At 39.3% G+C, this 14645-nt stretch overlaps 2 protein-coding genes across 6 annotated transcripts in view; one reads left to right on the top strand and one right to left on the bottom strand.

The window, feature by feature from the left end:
- The window catches only part of LCP2 (lymphocyte cytosolic protein 2), a 43862-nt gene extending 39342 nt beyond the window's left edge, over nt 1-4520 (top strand). The window contains exons 19-21 of the mRNA XM_030829965.3: nt 449-526; nt 2069-2224; nt 3780-4520. Of these exons, the coding sequence (XP_030685825.1) occupies nt 449-526; nt 2069-2224; nt 3780-3902 (357 nt within the window). The 3' untranslated portion in view covers nt 3903-4520. The remainder of the gene's footprint in view (nt 1-448; nt 527-2068; nt 2225-3779) is intronic.
- Nucleotides 4521-6574: 2054 nt separating this feature from the next.
- C3H5orf58 (chromosome 3 C5orf58 homolog) lies at nt 6575-13597 on the bottom strand. 5 transcript variants are annotated; one of them, XM_030829966.2, is made up of 4 exons: nt 13257-13527; nt 12298-12487; nt 11535-11628; nt 6575-6945 (listed from the first exon to the last, which is right to left on the bottom strand). In XM_030829966.2, the coding sequence occupies exons 2-4, from the start codon at nt 12304-12306 to the stop codon at nt 6794-6796; spliced, it is 255 nt and encodes an 84-aa protein (XP_030685826.1). In that variant the 5' UTR covers nt 12307-12487; nt 13257-13527; the 3' UTR covers nt 6575-6793. The 5 variants fall into 5 exon arrangements, with proteins under 5 accessions (XP_030685826.1, XP_060152580.1, XP_060152577.1 ...); XM_060296594.1 differs by lacking the exon at nt 13257-13527 and adding an exon at nt 13540-13563 and having other exon boundaries at nt 6580-6945; nt 12414-12487; XM_060296596.1 differs by having other exon boundaries at nt 6580-6945; nt 12414-12487.
- Nucleotides 13598-14645: the final 1048 nt, after the last annotated feature.

The raw sequence follows: 14645 nt of genomic DNA, 5'->3' as shown, positions 1-14645 counted from the left end.
TTTTCCCTTGGTGTTCCTCTTCCAATGGCAAATGCATGTTTTGCATTAAACAGTGAGAAAAATAATCCTGTTTTTCATCTGTTTCTTGGTTTATGACATTGCATAAGTCACTTAACTGCTCGTTAACCTAGTTTTTTTCATTAAATATATTATTATACTACACTGAAGAAATTATTACATTTATATCGTTCCTGATTAGAGGCTTCATTATATATGAAATGCTTATTCACTGCTACCTTTGCAACTAGTGTCATGAAAAAAAGCAGTTCACACAAAATATCTTCTGTTTATCCTCACCTGAATGATTCTATATTCAAATTAAAATAAATGCTTCAAACTTCATGGAACTGAGGTGGTGATTTACGGTAATGATTACTTGGAGGCCTTTCTTTTCACTTACATATGTAACTGCAAAATTTATACCATTTTTTAAAATTTACATTTTCAGAATTCATTAAATGAAGACTGGTATGTTTCGTATATTACCCGAATAGAGGCAGAAGCGGCTCTTAGAAAGATAAACCAGGTACTGTGCTAAAGTTTATTTTTTAAGTAGTTATAAATATTAATGGAAGAAAAGAAATGGAACTGACTTTTACCGAGTACCAATTATGGGCTAGGAATTCTGCTGGGTGCCATTCATGCTGTTATACCAAGGGGGCCAATTAGTGCCAGCTTTCCACCTACCCGTGTCCTACCAGACTCTTAGGACCCTGGGAAAAAAATCTAAATTAAGGTAGTCATTTGGCTGGCAGAATCTTAGGAGATTTTATTAACTAAAATGGTCCATCTTTTCACAGGAATCACACAGCATCAAAAGGAGACTCTCTTTCCCCCAAATTTCCAATGTCTTATCGGTTCCATCTTCCTCTTGATACACAGTTGCCATCCACATCAATGTGAAGGGACCCGTATTGAGAGAGACAACAGCAATTTTTTGTCCTTTCCCCTAGAAATTTCTAGCTGTCATTCAATATGAAAGATCTTAAACCAGATTTCCTGTCTTCCAGTGCTGAACATTAACCTTAAATCTATATATCAGAGACAGGAAAGCAAAGATCCTTCCTCTTTCACACCTTTCACATCTCAAGACTGCAACAGTAGTTCTCAAGCTTGGCTGCACATTGAAATCACCTGGGGAACCTTAAAAAATTCTGATTCTGGTCTCACTTGGAGAGATTCTGATTTAATTAGTCAGGGGTGCTGTGTGGGCTCTGGAAGTCTCCAAAACTTGAAATTCTAAAGTGAAGCCAGGGCTATGAATCGCTGGTCCACACGTATATTTGTTCAACAGAGATGTTCCCACTAGAATTTACTCAATCAACCTGGAATAAAAAGAACAAAGGAAAGCCATTATTGCAGATGGATGGCTATTTAGAACCATCCTGATTCAATATACAGAGGAGGGAGTAATTTAAATGAGTCCTTCCTAATTCATTGTATTTTAATATTAGGTCTTTATAGTGTTAATATTATGTAGATAATTCATGGAATGAAATTTTAAAGTACAAGACAAATCACAATACTATTTTGGTAAATATCAGAAGAAAAAGGGAGATAAGAACACAGATGGTCCACACTGGATTTTGTTCAGGTGTTTGATGATGAAACACTGTTCCTGGATACCATGAGGTTTTAAAATGGGTAAATTTCTTAGGAATTTGGGTGTTTTCTGACTTTGACTGTGGAAAGAAAGAGTTAGGGAAATAGCTCTCAGCAGTAGGAAGATACATCTTTAGTTAACCAATAAAGTCCTTATTTTGCTGGCCCTTTATCCACTCAACCATCTGTCATTTGTTTTATTACTGAAAAAGAGATTCCTTTTTCATCAAGAGACTTCAAAGAGGTCTCTTTGAAATTTGGAAATTTCTCTAACATAATCTCTGCTGCCGATTTCTTGACAACCAAGAAATCCATGCCACATGGGACTGCAGTTTGGGGAACTAAATGTTCACTGAATTGTCAACTGGTAGGTTCCCAGATCCCTAGAGGCTTGTCTACTGCTCTCACGGGCAACAGGAGTATTGACTTTTGCTGCTCCCATAATAACAAGAATTTATCCTTTTAGGATGGCACTTTCCTGGTTAGAGACAGCTCTAGAAAAACAATAACCAATCCATACGTCCTCATGGTGTTGTACAAAGAGAAAGTTTACAACATTCAGATCCGTTATCAGGAGGAAAGCCAAGTTTACTTGTTGGGAACTGGACTCCGAGGGAAAGAGGTAAGGACTTCTAGTTGTAAAATTTCCCCCAGTTCTCTATTTATGCCTCTCTGCATACCTACCTACATGGAACCTAGCTGTAGCATTCTTTTGGGGTCCATACTGCCTGGCAACTTTAGAGTTAAGTCACATTGGTGAAGCCCTTCATTTACTGGAAGGAACTAAAATGGTAACAGTATCTACCTCTGCTACTTATATCTTTTATTCCAAATAGTCTAAAATCACATGTGTAACTTAAAAAATATATGTATGTTAGCATTTAAATTTTTAAAAATCCAGTTAGATGGTGCCAAAGGCAAGTCCCTTCTGTGACACAGAGGTGAATTAAGTCACCCCTGTGACTTAATAATTTTAATGTAAGATTACAGTGTATTTATAGGGCTGTGTCTTAAATGGACATCTGGAAAAATGACTTGGGTCACTGCTTACGAAAAATGGAAGTAAGGCCAATGAAGGTGGCCAGATTGCCAAAGACATTTTCCTCTATTTTTCCAAGGTTTATGCTAGTCGCTTTTGGGGTAGTTATCACAACTGGTGTGAAGGAAACCTTTCCCGGCTGCTTTTTGCAAAGGAAACTATAGCTAAACTTAATGTCCCAAACATGTTCTTTAAGTTCAAATTTCCAGGAGGAGGATCAGCTGAATCAAACATTTCCAGAATGAGAAACAACATACCCATAACTTCCACTTCACTCCAAATATTTTTAAGTTATGGTAATGTAAACCAGTAGAAAAAAAACCCCACATGATTTTGGTCACATGTTTGAATCACTGCTTCAGCATGGGTAGAGCTGCATAGGTCCTATAGAAGCACAGATGTCTGCCCTCCAGGACTTCTATTGGTCTAGTGTGGAAACATACAAATACAAACCACTCATTGCAGTTGCCCTGGAGGGAGGCACCTAGCAGAGTAGTCTTGGAGGAAGTGCATAACTCTGTCTGGGGTACCAAGTGACCTCTGACCCATATCTAGATGGATGGATGGGGGTTTCCCAGTCTGACCATCAGGGATAGGGTGATCCAGGTAATGAATGCAAAGACTTGCTACAGAGCAAGTGAGTGTGGAGGTGGCAGTGGGGACACGGCAGAGATCACGAAGGAACTATTATGCATCTTCAGACACCGGCAATGCTGTCTGACTTCCTGATTCCTTATACCTCCTAACGTTGTTCGTGATTTAGAGTAAAGTAGGGATACAAAAACCAAAACCAAACCACAGATAGAATGATCCTAAGGTAAGGCTATCGTAATTAGACTCTCCCTGTCTCCCTCTCTCTATCTCTATAATATATATAATTTCCTATATGAGGTTAAAAATATATATACCTAAATACATATTTGTCTTTTATCCAAGGTTTGCTAGATACTGGTGAGGAATTATTTTTTTCAATGTTCTATAGCAGAAATCATTAAAATATTTGCCAAATTTTACATGTTTTTTTCCCATAATCCTCATACTTCAAGAGGTAGGATATTATGCAGATAAAAAAAACTGAGAGTGAAATTCACACTACCTATTCCAATGTTGATTTATCTCCCTATTTTGAATCTTTCAGGACTTTCTGTCTGTGTCAGATATTATCGACTACTTCAGGAAAATGCCACTTCTGCTCATTGATGGGAAGAACCGAGGTTCCAGATACCAGTGCACATTAACGTATTCTGCAGGTTATCCCTAGCAAGTTAGCCAAGCAAATGAACCTTCCTCCTGCCTCTGTCCCAGCCTGGGAAGATCAATCAATCTTGGTGAACCGTCAAACACTCAGGGATGATTTGAACCCCTCAACACGAACACAAAGTTTTTGTCCTTTCCCTTAAGAAAGTGTTTGAAATGAAGACTGTCAAAGATCCCATAATTTATTTATTCTTCTTCAATATTTGCAAAGTGCATGAGTAATAATGTTCACACTTGAAGTCTAGTAGTGCACTGTAATAATTCATTTTAAAAAGATGTGTATTTGAACACCCATTTCCACGTACAGTGGTTTACATACCTACAGAAACAATTTGGGGTAAGTTTCGAAACACTGAAATGGTAATAGTTTTTGGTAACACGTAAAACTGATTTTTTAAATAGCCAATCCTTTACCATTCAAAGCAATCATCAGTTTTATATGTATAATTTGAAAATTACTAAAATTTAATTTCTCAAGAGCAATAATTTAAGAGGCTTCAAAAGTGTTTCATACTTATTTGGTGTTTTTGCTGGGGGGATTTTTGTATACTTTTTTTAATGAAAAAGATAAATGCAGTTGGGATAATTTCCTGGAATTAAAATTAATTTGCCTTTTGCTTCACTTTTCGGTTCCTAAAACAACTTTGTTGACTTTATTTCATTCACACTATCATTTTTCTGTTTTAAAGCGACAAATACCAAAAGAAAACATTTTAAATTTAGAGATGAGGCTTTGGTGTCATATACACCCGGATTTAATTTCATCACAACCGACACCCACACCCTACCTCCTCCACCCCTACCCAACTCCAAAAGCATCATCAAGTGATGTAGATTTTTACCAGTCTTCCTGGGAAGATGAAAAAGCCATGTATATATACATGGAAAAATTTGATCAGACTTTCCAATTAGATACTTTTTTTCTATTTTTATCCCCCTGACAACTGTCATAAAGCCCTCTCTTCACCCTTCCCCAAAAGGCTTTATAAATTCTTCAAAGCAATTCACTTCTTTCCTTCAACCTACATATCTCATTTAACAAAAAGTAGTAGGCATTTCACAAAATGAAAACCTCGCATTTAGTTAAGTTTTCCCCTTTGAGGCCTTCGTTGTTATTCCAAAATTTTTTTAAAAATAATTAATTTATTTACTTATTTTTGGCTGCGTTGGGTCTTAGTTGCTGCGCGCGGGCTTCCTCTAGTTGCGGTGAGTGGAGGCTTCTCTTTGTTGCGGTGTGCGGGCTTCTCATTGCAGTGGCTTCACTTGTTGTGAAGCATGGGCTCTAGGCATGCGGGCTTCAGTAGTTGTGTCACACAGGCTTCAGTAGTTGTGGCACGCGGGCTCAGTAGTTGTGGCCCGCAGGCTCTAGAGCACAGGCTCAGTAGTTATGGTGCACTGGCTTAGTTGCTCCGCGGCATGTGGGATCTTCCCGGACTAGGGCTTGAACCCGTGTCCTCTGCGTTGGCAGGTGGATTCTTAACCACTGCGCCACCAGGGAAGTCCCCAAAACTTTTATTAACAAAAATATTTGGCTTCTCTGTTTAACCTAGGAGTTTTCTGAGTCACAAAGAATATCTTGCATCTTCACTTTCATGAGCTAATAGAAAGACCACTGGCACGATTTGCTAAGATAATGAGCATATGGAGACTTTTAATCAATGATGATAAAAAGAATGCTTCACAAAACTTCATCCTTAGAAACTGGAAATTCTCAAATTAGGGTCCAGAACTCAGGAATTCTAGAGCTGAAAATCTTGCATTCATTTACCTGTTTATTCAATAGGATATTCAACAAGCGTTTATGTCATGCCTATTCTGTGCACTGAGCTAGGTGCTAGGTAACGAGGATAGAAAACGCTACAAGTTCTGCTGACCTTGTGTCTTGCTTCATGGTATTTTATACTTTATGTTCAAAATTATCTAAAATGAAGGACATGGTAGAATTCAAAGCAACTATATAGTAGTGAATTATGTTTACAAGGTAAACGCTTATTATTTTAAGTTTTCGTTGGTGGAAAGGGACAGAAATTAGGAAGTTTTAGAATAAAGGTATCCTAAAACTAAAGCCTATTCCACTTCAGTGACTGAAATGAGTGGTATCTGATGTTTTTATGACTAGCATTCTTTCTCCCCTTCTTCAGGCCATGGCAACTCTGTTCTTTTGGTGGGGTCTCTCCTTTGCTACAGACCCTGGCATATGATACGAGCCTCACCAAACACAGTTGCTCAGGACCCATCTTAATCAAAGCTGGGCCAATCAGGATCTTTCTCTGGAATGTTAAACACTGAGACAGAGAAGATCTCTTTCCTCTGGGATCCCCAAAAGATACTGCTGTACACCTGGAGTTGTCTACCATACCTCTACCCCCTTCTACCTGGCATATGGAGGAAATCAGCTTTTAATAGGAGAGGATGAGGCCAAGTACAGAAACAGAACCAGGATAGAGACATCTGATGAATTAGTGGAGGCCCTGAAATCTATCCCAACCATGGACTTCCAAGTCACATGACCCAATAAATGCTTCAGCTAGCTTGAGTTGCTTTTGGCACTTGCTACCAGGAGAGATCTGATTAATATAAAGTCATACCATACATTTAGAATTTAGTAACTCTCTCTCAACCTAAGCCAAATTCAGGCATAGGGTAAAGGATAAGCAGTGCCTCATGGCCAATTTCCTATGTCATACTCTTGCCATTAATGAAATAAATTAGCCATTCCTTGAAACATTAAAACAAGAAAATAACAGTCTTCAAGAGCATGAAATGATTCTTTACAACTCAACATATTTTTATTTTGTTTTTTATTATATTAAATATATTAGTAAACTCAATTCTCCTAGGTATGTGTTAATTCAACAATAAAAAGTTATAAATTCACAACAAATAAATAAAATATCAGATTAAAAAACTGTTAGAAGCAAGAGATACATCTGACATTTTAGACTCTTCAAAGAGGGGGTTGTTTCTTTCTGTTTCCTTTAAATCATCCGTCTTCACAGGATGACTAAAACATAGGGTAAGGTCACAAAGCAGTAACTGGGAGAGCTCTGTGTAAAACAAAATAATAGAAGACATTATATTGTAGCACATATGTCATAGGCAACTATTATTACTTTAAGGAGCTTTTTCCTAATTCTTAATTTAGCTTTCTTTTAAGTGATTATTGCTCAAACCGCAATTTAGATGTGCCCAATTTTGACTTAGAGTCAAATTTATATACTACAAAATAAGCATGATATAGAAACTTACTAGAAGGGCTCTTTAGCTCAAATTGTCAGTTATCTTAACTAAATTGCAATTTGATTTATGCAAATTTATGTATTTTTAAAATTACTATTTTTATCTGTTATACATGCACATAGTATAAAGAATCAAATAAGGCATGTTGCAAAAAATAGCAGCTCCTATTCTCCCAGAGGCAACCACTTTTAACTTTTTTGGAGCCCATTTTGTTTTTGTCGCTTTTGTGGTTCTCTTCTGTGTTTGTTTGTTTGTTTGTTTTGGGAGGGGTGGTATTTAACCTCCATATCTCTAAATGGCATGCATATTTCTTTTTCAATTTTAGGTATTATCTATTTGCTTCTGATCACAGAAGATTAAGATATAGCTCTTTTCACTTATACCCATTCCCCCACTGTACTTGAGGGACAATTTTTCTTAGCTCAATATTTAATGTTTAAATTTTTCTTGATTATATAATCTTTACAGCTGAGTCTTACATGTTTCCCTTCCTGCAAGCTACCACTTAACCACAGTTAATAATTGTTTCCTTTTTTCATTGCTTAATTATCAAATTTCTGCAGTTGGGTAAATCTCCTCTCAGTATAGTCAAGTGCCTTGACTATTCTATTGTTGAAAGCCTCTCCTCTCCTAGAGCTGTCTGATCAGCTCTAGTCTGGACTGACAGCTCTCTAGGACTGCTGTACAGCTCACATCTTGGGAACTCCCTTCACCATTATCCTAGGGTCTCCTTTCACCCCTCCCTTATGTGGAATATCTTTTTTCCAGAATCTCAGGTCTCTCTTTTTTTGGTCTACTCCTTTGTTTGGTGGAATGCAACCTAGGTAACTTCCTGAGGTGGGGAAATTTATGTCTGAAAATTTCTCTCTCTACACCAGTGCTTACTTGACTGGCTACAGAAATCTAGGTTGGACATCATGTTTCTTCAGATTTCCAAAGGCACTGCTGCATTTTCTTTTAGCTTCCAGTGTTTCTATGGAGAAATTTCATACAATTCCAATTCTTAATCATTGTTTCTCTTTAGAAGATTTAAGAATCTTTTTTTCTTCCAGTGTTCTGAAATTTTGTACTATTGTTTTTTTAGTATGGGTCTATTTTCAATCTACTGTGATGGGCTCTTTCACTGTAAAAAATCATATCCTTCAGCTCTGGAAATTTTTCTCGGATTATTTCTTTAATGACTTCCTCCCCATCCATTGTCTATGTTCTTTCTTTCTAGAAATCCTATTTATTGGATGTTGGACTTCCTTGTCTGTGTTTTTGCTCTACACTCGAATTTTCTTCATTTTATCTTTAAACCCTTCTCCAGAGTTTATTTCTATGCCACACTTTTAACTTTGTTCTCTAAATATTTTTTATAGTATCCTGTTCCTTTTTCATGAACATAGCATCTTCTCCTACTTCTCTGTGGATATTAATGTAGTTTCTTGGAGTTTAATCTGTTTCTTCCCCGTTGATTGAATCTATTTATTGGTTTTGTCTCTGCTTTTCCTTCCATTAGATGCTTTCCTCAAATATCTGTTTTCCATACTTGTCTGCTCGTATTTAAGACTATGGTACTAAAAAGACAATTGGAAGTTCTTTGCCCATGGTGGTCTATATTGTGGGGTGATCTGGTTGGGTGTTTTGTTGGAGGAACCTCTGCTATCAGTATCTTTAGGTCTTTTCTCTTAGGCTGGTCTGATTCCTGAAAGAAAAATCTGCTTGAGGGTATAAATCTGGCTGCCAATGTCTTGTAGCCAAGTGGGTTTCCCCACTGTGGGTCTTGTAACTCAATATGTAAACTTTGTCTTAAGACCCTTGTTTTTAGTACTACTCTTTCCCTCAACTTGTAGGACTTTAAATTTAAATCTCAGGTCTACCAGTGACTAGTTGTGTAACTCTGGGAAAGTTAGTTAAACTCTCTATATCTGTTTCTGTATCTGTAAATGCCAATGGTATTATTTCCTACCTCATAAGGTTATGACGATTGAGTCCATTTATGTAGAGCTCTTGGAAGAGTATCTGGATTATGGTAAATGCTATAAGTGTTAGCTATTGATATTATTACTTTTGGGAGAAAGTGGGGATAACAGTGTTCGTTTACTCTTCCCTGTTTACCAGAAGTCTACCTTCCTAGTCTAGCTCTGCAAGTCTTGTATCTTCACTGCCTGCCCTACCCGACAACTTTTCAAAAACATATTGATCATATTTATTTTATTTTACTTCATGAAAGAATAATTCCCAAACCAGAACAGTTAGATAATAAAGTCTGAGAAGAATCTAAAGCTTCTGTAATTGTTTTACATGAGTGCAAGCATCTGGAACCAATTATTCATTTAATCAATGTTTTTCAAGAGCCTATTATATAAAGGCACTGTGTTAAGTGCTAGGAATACCCTTAAGGAGCTTACAGATGAGCAGGGATAAGAAAAGTAAGTAGACATTCAATTACAATACAGTGTGATAGGTAATATGAAAATGTAGAAGAGATGATATACTGGCTTAAAAAAAAGTTTTCCACTGTAAGCAACCTTGACTAATAAGTAGTTAACCTGGTGCGGTAGAGGTAGGGGTGCAACAGTAGGCATTGCAGGAGGAGGTGTTAAGGCACAGGCACAGAAGAGAGCAAACGTGTAGATATGCAGATAGTTCAATGTGACTGGAACACAGAACGTGCAGGGAATAAAGAATGAGGTAACAGACTGGAGAGGTAGGCAGGGCCTGATCTCAAGGTCTTACAGTCCATTCTAGGAGGTCTGGACTTTATCCTGAGGACAATGGTGAGCCAACGAGCATTTTCAGCAGATTTACATTTTAGAAACATGATCCTTGCCGTAGTGTTTAGATTGGTTTTGAGAGATGATGAATTAAGCAGAGCTAACCCGATTCCTTTATATCAGACTCCTCACAGCCTCTCTTAATATGTACTGTGAATTTGTGAGAGAATTATATAGCATAAAGCCCTTCCCAAACTTATCTGATCATCAGTTGATGGACTCCGTTTTTATTGCACAGCATCTACTAACATCTTCTGAGACAGCAGTGTTCCCAGATCAAAGTCTGGGAAATGCTTGGGAGAACACATAGGAAAAGCATAACAGGCACTCACTATTCGGTGCCTAAGTAACAGCCACTCCCCTCTTCTTCCTGGGGGCACAACTTGATTGCACTCGAGGTGATTCTTTCCCCAGCACCAGCAGTAAGTGCTGACTGGTCCAAATTGGTCTGTTCCCCTTGGTGGTGGCTGCTGTAGGATACACATGTGGCACAAATCTGGCCAATGAAAGGAAAGGGGAAATGCGCCGGAGGGATCTGGAGAAAGGCTTATATAAGAGACACAGGCAGGGCTTCCCTGGTGGCGCAGAGGTTGAGAGTCCGCCTGCCGATGCAGGGGACACGGGTTCGTGTCCCGGTCCAGGAGGATTCCACATGCCACGGAGCGGCTGGGCCCGTGAGCCATGGCCGCTGAGCCTGCGCGTCCGGAGCCTGTGCTCCGCAACGGGAGAGGCCACAGCAGTGAGAGGCCCGCGTACCGCAAAAAAAAAAAAGAGACACAGGCAGAGACAGTGTCTGTATATGGTCATGTCTGCAGGTAATGACCATGAGAAGTGACAAACAGAGTGAACATAACAGAGCAGAAATATGGAAAGAACCTAGTACCTGATGAAGTCTTTAAAACTCTGAGTTAGCTTTAGGGCTGCCCAACCTTGGAATCTTATTATCTTCCATATTGTATAAGCCATGTTAAATTGGTATTTTGTTACTTGTAGGAAGGTCTCATAACTGACACAGAGACTGTCTTCAAATACCAAAGGTTTTCATAAGAATAACCACTACATATTCAGTGGTTTTCATGGTTAGAAATAGGACCAATGGATGAAAGAAATAGGGAAAAAGATTTCCACTAGTCCATGAAGAGGAATTGTCTAAGATGGAATAGATTGACTGGTGATATAGAGAGTTTCCCAACATAGGAAATGTTTGGTCAAGAATAGGTGAAATATTCACTCACGGAAATTTTACATGCCTGGGATAAAATTACAGAATATGTCTCTAAGGTGAGTGACTAAACATCATAACCTATAAGATCTAATCCTACTAGAACCATTAATTCACACAATCAAGCAAACTTACAAGTTTTGACTTGGAGGGAACTTTAGGGGCTTAGTAATGATTAAGGGATTCAGGGATGACAATTCAAGTCTGCTAACGTCCAGGTCAATGCTCAAACATAATGCATCTTCAGAGATCTAGTTCATATTACAGTGTAAGCATTTCTTAAGAAATAGAAAAATCCTACTTAGTTGGCAAAATTCAGTTTTGCCCCAGCAGAAGCACAAATTGACTCTACTATTTATTTTATAACAATGACATGCAAACATTTTAATTCATGTTTAATTTAATCCATACTTACCTTTCATTTTCTTCAACTCCAAAGAAATTGTGTTAATATTTTTAATTATGGCTTCCACATTTAGCTTATGGTTGGTAACATTATTGTCAGACATCTGATTTTAAAAGAGAAACGAAAACAATGTATAAATCAGGAGTATTTGTGTATACTTTAAAAATACTTAAATTTTCAGCATTTCTGAAAGGAAAATTCTGTTACTTCAGAACTAAAATATTTGTGAAATTATAGTCTCTTTAGAGAGACTATAATGGCTAGAATTCTAACATACGAAGGAATCAACTTGATATTTTTCCAACTGAAAACACCTGTAACTGGAATTCTTAGGATGAGGTGTCTTCTTTAATCAAACCATATCCACAAGATGGGGCCCTTACAATGGAAATGCAGATGTCCCCATTTCAGAAAGCCTCAGCACTTATAAACTACCTTACAATTTAGCAATCTCATATAAGATCTTCTCTAATTTTGTTTATGTAAGTCAGCATCTTTTTCTAGCTTATGCTTGAATGACAGGGTCCGTACATGGTTTCTTTAAGTACATAGTAAAGCTTAAAATAAGATTTGATTATAATTCCTTGACTACAAAGATGGCAACATGGCCACTTCTATTTTAGCTTTGGGATTTAGGGCAACACACATTTTAATTTAGCTGAAATGTGTAAATCAACGTGTTACTATGTTATATATAAAGTACATATAGTTAGCCAATTGTGTCAGATATAAATATAGAGAGATGTTTCTAGGTGATTCACTAGAAACTAACCTTAGCCATTCAAATATCTCGAAATAACTTGAATAAACCACAATTAGTGCACACAGCTCCAGAAGGTGGGCAGTTACGCGTGAGGCTGCTTGTCCAAAAACTGAAAACAAACTAACCTTGAAATCAATTCCTTGCCTCTGCCTTTTCCTGAGTCAGGGGTATTTACCCTATTTCACTCACTTCAGAGCCACTGTAAAGGAAATACATTTTTTTCATCTCCAGACAATGAAAAAACTACACTTCGCATCCACCTACAAGCCCCTAGGCACTGAAAATGGAATGGCAGCTATCTTACTTGGGTACGGCAAAGCCAAAGACCCAGGTTTGAGGAGAAAGGAAAGACGATAAAAAAAATAAAGGAGGTAGGGTGGGGATTAAAGAACCTTAAAGATATGAAGGTAAAAATAAAATACAAGTAAAAACCAAGAGGTAAGTAGAAACTAAATGGATGGAGAAATGCCCAAGAAAGTTGACGCTCTCCACTCTGGGGTCAGGTTATTCAGGGCCCTCAGGTGCCCGTAGGTGGGGTGGGGTCAGAGGCCAGAGTGGCAAGGGGACCCTAGTGGACCAGAGCGAGGCCAGAGCTGGTCAAGCCTTCCCCAGGGAGCTCGGTCAGGATATCACTCAGAGAAAGGAGAGGCTGGTCAAACAGTGCTTCCCCAGGAGGTGGGAAGTGGAGACCAGGCTCGGGGGGCCAAGGGAATAGGGGGTCGGAGGCCACGATACCACACTGAAGGCAGGAACGCAGCTTAGGCACTAACCCAGGGCCAGAGGCCAGGAGGCCAGGCCCTCACCCTGAGGAGCGATTATTATCCCTTAAGTTTGCCTTCTAAAGGCCAAGTCCTCCTCCTCGGCGTGGCACGCGTGAGGAGCCCCACGCCTTAGGGGTCCACAGGCTGGGGCCTGAAGATGGAGCCAGAGGCAATCTCGAAGTTTCCGCAGTCCTCAGGCTCCCAAACCTGTTCAGGACAACGCGAAACGTGCTCAGCAGCCTTGACCACCGGCCCTCCCTGGAGTCGCCCAGACAACCGCTCCTTCTCGACCCAACAGATGACGATGCTTTTGAGGAAACCGGGCTCTTAGCCACGGGCTAGGAGACCTGGCGACCCGCCCCGCTTGGCGGCTGAAGATGGAACCTGAGGCAGCCTGGACATGTCAACGGTCTTCACCTCCAGCCCACACACCAAAACTGGATTAAGATTATTTAAAATCTGGTAACCCTGGGCAGCCCACAACACTGACCCCGTCGGTACCCACCGCGCCAGCCGTCACCAAAGTTCTAGCTGCTAAGTGGCGAGACCCGGCAGTGGAAATGAGACCGGGCTTCCTGATTGGCCAGTTTCTCCGCCTGGTGCATCCTGGGAGTTGTAGTCCCTGGCTAGGCCCCTGCAGAGACGGTTCTGGATGCCAAGCAGGATGTGACTAGCACTACTGCATGGGCAGAGAGGGAGAGTTGAAAGGCATTTTGCCGCCTATGTGCCAGGCACCTGGCTAGGTGCTTTGCAGCCCTTGTTTGTGTTTAATTTTCACAGAATAGGATTGTGGTTAAGGTCAGACTCTGGACTGAAACTGCTTGGGCTTGAATTCTACTCCGTTGCTGGTTTAGCTGTAGATGTCCTCAGCTATCTTACGAGGGTAATAATAGCTGCTTTCTGTCTTCTTTTGAAGCTTAAGTGAGATAATGCATCACATTGGGCTTGGTAGATGATGTGCCCCATAAATGTTAGCTATTATCATTCCTATAAATCTGTACAGATGAGCTGAGAGGTGTATACTGGTCTCTTGCCAAGTAGAGAAGTTGGGATTCAAGCCATCTCTGCTGGATTCCAAGAGGAATCGCTGTCATGACACCCTCGGGAATTGCCTTAGACTTGATGCACTCCAGCATCAGGTTCTATACAAGTCTGCCTTCACTAAGTCTCCCTTATAACACTCATCAGCCTCTTCAAACAGTCCCTTCCCAACAACCTTCAACACATAGTCTGTTTTTATTTTATATCCAATTATCTTCAGTTTAACACTAGAGTTTGTCTGATGCAGAGTTAGATAAATGAACAGTGGCACAGAAGGACTGAACCTCAGTCCTAAGGATAGCTAGCTATGTGATCTTGGAAAAGAGTAACTTCTTTTCTCTGAATCTCATTTTACTCATCCGTTTCCTTATGAGAGACACGGGCCTGATCAGTGTTTTCTAAAGTTTGCTCATTATGGGGCCACTGTTATGATTGGTTGCCCTTGCTGTGTACCACCTACATTATTACCTTAATGCTTGAAATTTACTTCCCTTTAACATTTAAATCTACTTAAAATTTTTTATATCATCAATGTGAATGAAATAAAATTTAAGC

This window comes from Globicephala melas, chromosome 3, assembly GCF_963455315.2.
Source record: "Globicephala melas chromosome 3, mGloMel1.2, whole genome shotgun sequence".
Lineage (NCBI taxonomy): Eukaryota > Metazoa > Chordata > Mammalia > Artiodactyla > Delphinidae > Globicephala > Globicephala melas.
The sequence above is the reverse complement of the archived record's forward strand: the minus strand, read 5'-3'. Positions and strand labels throughout refer to the sequence as shown.